Source organism: Squalius cephalus (assembly GCF_949319135.1).
Source record: "Squalius cephalus genome assembly, chromosome: 23".
NCBI classification, from domain to species: Eukaryota; Metazoa; Chordata; class Actinopteri; order Cypriniformes; family Leuciscidae; genus Squalius; species Squalius cephalus.
Genome location: NC_137144.1, coordinates 10,624,376 through 10,633,223, shown reverse-complemented (window position 1 = coordinate 10,633,223; position 8,848 = coordinate 10,624,376). Strand labels below are relative to the sequence as shown.

General features: G+C 42.5%; 1 protein-coding gene across 1 annotated transcript; it reads left to right on the top strand.

Annotated features, from left to right (window-relative positions):
- Positions 1–2,408: 2,408 nt before the first annotated feature.
- On the top strand, positions 2,409–4,571 carry LOC307151638 (uncharacterized protein; the record flags this gene model as incomplete). The annotated part of the gene is made up of 7 exons (XM_079859752.1): positions 2,409–2,599; positions 2,869–2,995; positions 3,072–3,370; positions 3,501–3,591; positions 3,668–3,784; positions 4,105–4,180; positions 4,267–4,571. 7 exons carry the CDS (start codon positions 2,409–2,411, stop codon positions 4,569–4,571), a joined length of 1,206 nt encoding a protein of 401 aa, XP_079715878.1.
- Between the last annotated feature and the right edge of the window lie 4,277 nt (positions 4,572–8,848).

The window sequence follows — 8,848 nt, the reverse complement described above, 5'->3', positions numbered from 1 at the left end:
GAGCCCCATTACCTTTTATTTATTAAGGTAAATAAAACATTCCAAAGAGCATTATAAACAAGCATTGAAAAGGAATGGGGGAACAAAAATATTTGAAGGGATGAAAATGTAAAGGAACAAAAACAAATATAACATGAACATTCCAAAGAACATTATAAACATACATTAAAACTAGATGTACCGCATGGCGGTACAAAATATGACCGCCGCTCAGGCCAGCACTGGCTTTCCACAAAAAAAATATGGCTGATACCTAAAAAAAGTAGTAGTATGTGCATGTCTGTCTGTGTGTGTGTGTATGTGTGTGTGTGTGTTTGTGTATGTGTGTGTCTGTGTGTGTGTGTGTGTGTGTGTGTCTGTGCGTGTATGTATGCGTGCGTACATGTGTGTGCGCTTGTGTGTTTGTGTGTGTGTGTCTGTGCATGTGGATTTATATGTGTGTGTATGGGTGTGTGTCTGTGCGTGTGGATGTCAGTGTGTGTACATGCTTGCGTTTGTTTGTATTCCTGCATGTGTGTGTGACAGTATCATCCTAAACCAGCAACCCTTCGCTCAACACCCCCATCTACAGGCCGATGAGTGTACAGTCACTAAATGTGCACATAAATGAATTTATTTTATACTCCCCCATGGATGAAATTCTACGAAACTTAGCATACCCCCAGAGGATGTCAAGTTAATCATACACATGAAATATGGTGCAGTTCTGAACATCTCAACTGAAGGTGGGATTAAAGCAGAAGAATATTGCATTTTCCTTTTTTATGGGAGGGGCGCAAATCACAAATGAGTGATTATGGGCTAGGTTGATGTGGGCCCTTAAGACCAACATACCATAAAAATGTCTTCATCCTCGGTGCCACGGTTCAGGTAGTTATTTAGGAAAAACTGCATTTTTTTGGGTTTCGGGGGGGGGGGGGGGGGGGCAATGTATTACTGTGAACTTCTTTCATTTGAGACCACTAAAAAACTATTGAACATAAAGAGACTTCCACTGGACCAGCAACTACACAGTCACCGCCTGTTAAATAAAGCAACATGCAGCATATCATCAATGTTTGTAGATCTTCTCCTGGACTGAAGCACAGGCTCTACTCTTCTGCACAATGGTGACCCAAAAAATTATTTTACAGTAAACTACTGGCAACAGTGTTGCCAGTATAAAACAGTTTTATAACTTACAGTTTATTACTGTTAAAATACATTTTGTGGGTGTGTCTTTTTATCTTACACTGTTAACCCTTTCAACCCCACAGGGAAATCCACACTACAAAGAGTAAAAGTAACATTGAGACAGTGTTGCAGTGAGATAATTAAGTGAATATGTAAGTGATTGTTGAGCATTAGTGATGAACACCTGCTGTTAATAAGTAGAATCACTGAAGAAAAGAGAAACTGAGGTAAGTCTCAGCTATTCTACAATAGTTGGCTAGTATGTGCGTCAGTGAGAGCTGTTTTTGTACGGTCAAGTGTCAGTTCTAGTCAGAATTTGCCAGGTTAGTTGTAAGTAGTGCTACGAGAGGAGATTTTTTGTTTTTTGAGTTTTTTGAAGAGGAATGTCCCTGCTCTAGTATAACATTAGGTACTGGTAGCGCGTTCTACCACCAGTGAGGACGGATGAAAAAGTTTGGATTGGCCTGAGCGTACTGGTGGCAGAGCTAGATGTTGTTCGTCTGAGGAGCGCAACAAATACCTTCGCCTTTACTTTGTTTTTGAGAGTGCACTCCCTCTAACGTCTTACGACTACTACTACTAGAATTATTAGAAAAGCATACTTCGTGAAAATTTCCAAAGCTAAATGAAAATATCCAGAAGTAGCTAAATATTAGCTACTGTAGCCATCACTGGTGCTGAAAGTTAGGAGTAGTGATAAGGCTATCTTCTCGCATAGCTCCCAAAAGTTAAATGCCTTGCCATGAGTGTTTGCTCATAAGACGTGTGTTAGACAATGTATTATGTAAATACATGTTTACATACTTTCTTACTCATTATGCTTGTGATTCTCCCCTGTTTTCACTGGTTCTCACACAAGATTTTGGAAAATGTAACACTCCAAGAAAATCCTGACATTCCTGAGCCCGAAACCCTTCCACCTGCATCTGGCCTATGTCACACTGGGTCGCAGTGTGATCTGAAACCTCATGGAAAGTCCTTTGGTAAGTCTAGGGATATATTTTAGTCTGGGGTTCAGGGTTGTAGTGGAGGCTAAACGTCAGTAAACATATTCCAAAATCACACTGTATGTATTATTCACATTCATATATGTACACTGATTAATAAGCTATTGTTGTTTAAATCAAAACATAGCAGCATTATTATACCATCATTGTCATTATTATACCATCATTGTCATTGTGGCTATGTTTGTCTTATGCTTCTCTGACACAGCTGTGCAGGTAAGGCCCAAGATGGTCAGTGTGGGGACACAGACCACACACATAAGAACATCTACACCCCTTGCCAGTCCTGATAATAGTGATGAAGAGGCGTCTTTCATCATAAGTGACACATCCTGGGTGCCTGATGAAGAGGACGTGTCCTCAGATGAGGAGGCATCATATGAGGATCCGCCACCTCATCCAAGTGACTCTGACCTAAAGTGAGACGATAAGCCTCCTAACTTTAAACTGTGATGTCTGTCTACCATAGCACCTTGTCATGGTCAATGTATCATAGGGTCAGTCCCTACCAAGCCTTTGTATCACTTTACATGCCCTTTACTTTACTTTTTAGATTTCTGTGAGTTATTTTCACGTGTGTGAGATGTTTGTATGTGTGTTGTGTTGCAGTGTGGTTGTATAAGCTACTGGATACATACATTCCCCCTGGGATGAATGAAGTATCTAATATTCTCTTTTTGTTTTACAGTGGTCCAGATAAATACATTGTGTGCAAAGACCAGCTGATGGCCCTGTTCACCATTTGCCCTGCCTGCTGTAGTGAATCTAACGGTAGGATGGTGCAGCAGGGTGGCACATTTATCAAAATAAAGCAGGTAAGAAGAACATGTTTGAAAAAACTTATTCCACAGTGACCTGATAATTTTCTGATTTATTTTCTGCATATGGTAGGTCTGTGCAACATGTGGCTTCCAGCGGTTCTGGCAAAACCAGCCAATTTTGCACAGAAACATGCCAGCCTGCAACCTACTTCTGAGTGGGGCAATTCATTTTTCGGGATGTCTACCAACCCAAACTCTCAGAATGCTGACATTATTTGGTCTACAGTGTATCAGCATGAATACATTCTTCCGCCACCAGCGTTACTACACCATCCCGATCGTGATTCAGGCCTGGCAGGAAGAACAAGCAACCATGATAAGTGAATTGAAGGAGATGGGGGGTGGCCTGATTGTAGCAGGGGACTGTAGGTAATGCACAATTTGCCTGATGTTAATATGAGACATGTTTACAGATGACATGGTCTGATGTGCTATGTTGTATCTTTAACATAATTACAATTACAAAAAAATACAAATAAATACAAATAATCATACCCAGGTCAGACTCTCCTGGACATTGTGCGAAATACGGGACCTACTCGCTGATTGAGGAGAGAATAAATAAGGTTGTCGACCTACAGCTTGTCCAGGTAAGTGTGATGTTATCAGACAAAGAAATAAAGTTTATCCACTTTCACCACTTACAGTGATTGTGTCATGTTGCAGTGCTCAGAGGTCCCGAATAGCAACTGGTGCGAGTTAGAGGGTTTAAAGAGGAGCATAACCCTCCTCAGGGGGCAGGATCTTCAAGTGTCGACCCTCATCACCGACAGGCATCGCCAGGTAAATACAAAGATATACAATATAGATGTATAAATTCTCCCCTCTATTACTGAGTGGTTTCAATTCCTGCCAAAATGTCAAGGAGACCTGGCAAAGCATATCAGACCATGTAAATAGTGCATTAACTACAGTCACCTGCAACAATTAGATCACCACCTATCCCCCCGGGGTCATTGCTAACCACAGCCTGTTCATCCTGCCAGGCCTGAATGATGACAGGGATGGTATAATATACACTGATGCCAGAAGAATGTACTCATGCTGATGCACTGATGGCAAGATAGTGCAAGCTTCCTAACAGTTTGTGTATTACTTTTAAGGTTGCCAAGTGGGTGCGAGAGGAAATGTGTACTGAGGGGACAAGGCATTTCTTTGATGTCTGGCATGTCGGGAAAGGTATGTATCGCGATGTTGGAAGCTTTAAGGTAATTCTTGAAATTACATTTCCATCGATATAATACTTTCCATTTGTTGTAAACAAGGTCTCAGCAAGGCTTTGGATACGGCGGCCAAGGAAAAGGACTGTGGGGACCTGATGTTGTGGAGGCCTGCAATTATAAACCACCTCTACTGGACTGCAGCCTCCACTCCTGATGGCAACCCAGAGGTCATGGAGGCCAAGTGGAAGAGCATGGTGAACCACATACAGGACATCCATGAGCATGACACTCCTGCCTTTCCCTGTTGTGCTCATCTACCTCTGGAGGGGGAGCAACGGAAAAAGGAGTGGCTAGTACCAGGTATACACCATGAAATATGTGTACTCTATGGTTTTATGATAATGTGACCTGAGAGATTTTTTGCTGGAACCTGTGTTGTAATACAATTAATCAGGGTAAAACAAAATGTTTTGTTTAGGACTTTTTTTTTTCTTCTTTTTCTACAGGCTCAACGGTTGCGGTGAAACTAGAGGGTGTTGTCACAAAGGCATCCTTGCTGAAGGATGTGAAGCAGCTGTCGCCACAGCACCAAACCTTTTCCCTTGAGGCGTTTCACTCCCTCATCCTGCTCTTCGCTCCCAAACACACAGGGTTTTCTTACCTTGGGATGTACAGTAGGTCAGTGTTGCGAAATGGATTAACTACATCTCATATTGGCATGTCATACAGACATCTGATATTTCTATCTCAAAATCTGCTCTCATTTTATGATTTCCTATAGACTTCTGTTGGCAGCTCTGCACTACAACTGTAATGGAAGCCGCGAAGTTGCACAAACAAGTGGTGGTGTTGCAAAGTATGCCGTGCAATACCCGAGGTTCCGGAAAGGTGAACACACAGTCCGGCCAGTTAAACAGAAGGCCTCATATGGTCAGTAGTTTCAGTCAGTTTCCATCATATTTGGATATGTATGCATGAGACCTTGGTAATCAGTGAATGTGATCTACATGTTTTTCATTTCCCCAGGATATGCATCAGCACTCATACAGTCCTTACAAGAAAGCTACACCAGATCACCTGCGGCACTCAGAGAATCCAGTGCTTCCTTGAATAGCACCTGCCCTGCCCCCATCTCAAAATCCTTTAATCAAATTCCAAAACAGGAAGCAGTTAACTTTTATCTTACACAAAAATCACGTTTTAGCAAAAGTTGAATTTAGAATCTGTTATTAATAATCATACCGTAATCATTTCCTAATTTTGTGATTTTATATTTGTAATTGGCAGTTGTAACATAACCTCTTTGTTTTTTATAGTCATGACCCTACCGGAGTAAAGGTATGAGTGAGTGGGTATGTATTGTTCTCGGTACCCTTCATTATTTTTTGCATGCTGCATGTTTTTGTTTTGTTTGTGTTCTGTGTGCTTGTAGTGGTTGTTTGTTGGTTACTTGGTGGTGGGATCCTGTCACTGAAATTCTGCATGTAGCTTGCCATGGTCTGTCATTGTGTGCTGTTGCATGTTAGTGTTGCTTTGTGTTTTATTTGCTTGTAATTGTACCTGGTGGTGGGAGCTTATAGTTGTTGTTTTGTCATTGGTCACTTTGCATGTGTTTGTGCATGTGTGAGTCCCAGAACGCAACCATCTAATAAATGTTTCAAATTTTGTCTAAGCTTTGACTCTTCAGATTTATTCTGTTTGATAGGACTTCCAAAATCATATAGCAAGATACTGTACTAAATGTATCACATTTTGTCCAACCTTTGAGTCTTTTCATATTTAATCTGTTTCACAGGTATAATAACAATAACCAAATAATAATAAACAAATTTTATTGAAATTAAATTCATGTCTTCTGTCTACTGTTTTTTAGATCTATTTCAATGAGGGGGTTGGGGATGTACGCTCACAACAACACAAACATACCACTAAACTCTTAAAAAATAAAAAAAACTGAAAGTGTTAATTAAGCTAATCTTCATCCAAATGAGGCCTTTCAAATCCGTCCTTCTTGGAAGTGATGTTGGATGGCTGAAACCACGCAGGATGGTATCGGCTTACGTATATGCCTCCCCAGAATGCCATATGCCCAACGTACAGCCTGCTTGTATGCTGTATTGCCTAGGCTAGGGATAGGGATGTAGCAAACTTGATGTTGGTTTTTATCTAAATGTAATTACTCGTGCATTAAGTATGGTACTCTTCAATGTTGTATTTATTTGAAAGCTATAGATGCCTTACATAACTACAGAAAAGTTGGTTGTATGTTTTATATGATAAAAAAATTATGGATAAAATAACTCAATTGTAAACATACTCGTGTGTGCTGACTTCAAGAGGACCGTGATCCTGCCGGAAATAAGAATTATAAGCTATTCGCAAAACAAACGGGTTCAGGCACCGGGTTCAGGCTCGTCAGATCAGCCGGTCGCGGGTCCAGCTGTTCCACTAAACTCCAAAACGCATTCACCTCACGGCAGCACATACACTGCTGATTCAACTGATCCCACACAAACACAGTGATGGGGACATCGATCTCTCTTTTTCTTTTCTGACAATAAACATCGCTAATTAAATCGTGAGAAAATGCGTGGATTGAGGAAGGGTATTACATGACGTTTGAGGCGTCGATGAGACTAGCGATTGGTGCCTGTGGACCGACTTGACACCATGTAAGTAAATAATGTCTTCAGTCATTGTCCCTCCTTGCTATTCTACATGACGACTGTGGTCCATAAAGAATTTGATGGTTTCCCACATCCTCAGTCGTTCTCCAAATAGCCATAATACAGTAGGAATCTAGCAGAGTATGGGTTGCGAGTTCCTCTTATTACGTCATCACCCAGTAAAAACACGCTACCTTTGAAGAAACCCCAATAAATGTTATTTTAACGCATTTTAAGACAGAAATAAATACATATTATAGAGCACTTTAATTTACACATTAATTGGCTGTGGGGTTAACCTGCAACTTACACTTTAAGCTTGAGTAAGCAAACTGTAGCCTACTTTTTATGTAATTTATGTAATAAATAGAACCTTATTGTAAAGTGTTACTGATTAGTTATACACCAATTCAGATGTCTCATGAGTTCACTGTTGGACAGATCAGTTGTTTTAACCATTCATTAAAATTGATCGGTTCAAAGGAGTCATTAGTTCGCGAATCGGACGTGTCATGCGCGTTGTGCGATTATCCCAGCAGTTAGGACATGGACATTCAAGATTTGTGTCAACACAGAAAACATTTCATCACTGGATAGTTTTTTTCGTTTAATTAAAGTGTTGTTTTATGTCAGCTGAATGTTCGGAAGAAAAAAAAAAAGAAGAAAAAAATCTCTGAATGCTCCACGGAAACTCTTCCGACCTTTTACCACCGTGTCGATTTATTTGGATTAATATGTGCGAGGGAGAGAGAGCAAGACAGCGCTTAGTTTGGAGACGGTGAAGTCTTGTTTACTTTCGCCTGGCTCCGAAGACAGAGAGTGCGCGCACGCGACCGGGTCTCGCTCTCTGAGCGCTCGTTCTTTCAGTTAAACATGCGCCCTGTCAAGCGCGGCAGTTCATCTTACATTACTCACCGATCAAACAAGACTTTGGCGGGACTAAAATTCACTTTGGCGAGCGCTAAAACAAGTTCAATGCAGGAAAATTCATGCGTGAATTTAACCGAGTAGTACATGACGATGCACTCGCACAAATGCGACCACATAAAATTTTAACTCGCACATAATCAAAAAATGGTCGCATATGCAACCATTTTGGTCGCAGTCTGGAACCCTGAGTCAGAAGCATCTGAGGTCGCTTCGTGCCGTTCACGTTCCAGGGGAGCTCAACTGTGTGGCAGACGAGCTTTCACGGCTGCCTCCCCTGCCAGGAGAATGGCGACTCCATCCCCAGACGGTCCAGCTGATTTGGAGTGTTTTCGGAGTCGCACAGGTAGACCTGTTTGCTTCTCCGGACACGACCCATTGCCAGTGGTTTTACTCCCTGACCGAGGGGACCCTCGGCACGGACGCCCTGGCTCACAGCTGGCCCTGGGACCTGCGCAAGTATGCGTTTCCCCCAGTGAGCCTTCTTGCACAGACCTTGTGCAAGGTCAGGGATGACGAGGAGCAGGTCCTTCTAGTGGCGCTGTATTGGCCCACCAGGACTTGGTTCACGGAACTCATGCTCCTCGCGACAGCCCCTCCTTGGCCGATTCCTCTGAGGAAGGACCTCCTTTCTCAGAGACGGGACACTTATGGCACCCGCGTCCAGACCTCTGGAAACTCCATGTCTGGTCCCTGGAAGGACGCTGTGGTTCTAGATGGCCTGCCACAAGCAGTGGTAGACACCATCCCTTCCGCTAGAGCCCCCTCTACGAGGCGCCTCTATGCGTCGAAGTGGAACCTGTTTGTCGAATGGTGTTCCTCCTGTCAGGAGGACCCCCGAACTTGCCCAATCAGAGTCGTGCTTTCCTTCCTGCAAGATGGGTTGGAGCGAAGGCTGTCTCCCTCCACCCTCAAAGTGTATGTCGCTGCAGTAGCCGCACATCACGATGCAGTGGAAGGTGAGTCTTTGGGAAAGCACGACGTGATCATTAGATTCCTTAAGGGTGCTAGGAGGTTTAATCCACCTCATGTTTTGCACTCTGTACCTTCTAATGGGACCTAGCTCTGGTACTTAGAGCTCTTCAAAGTCC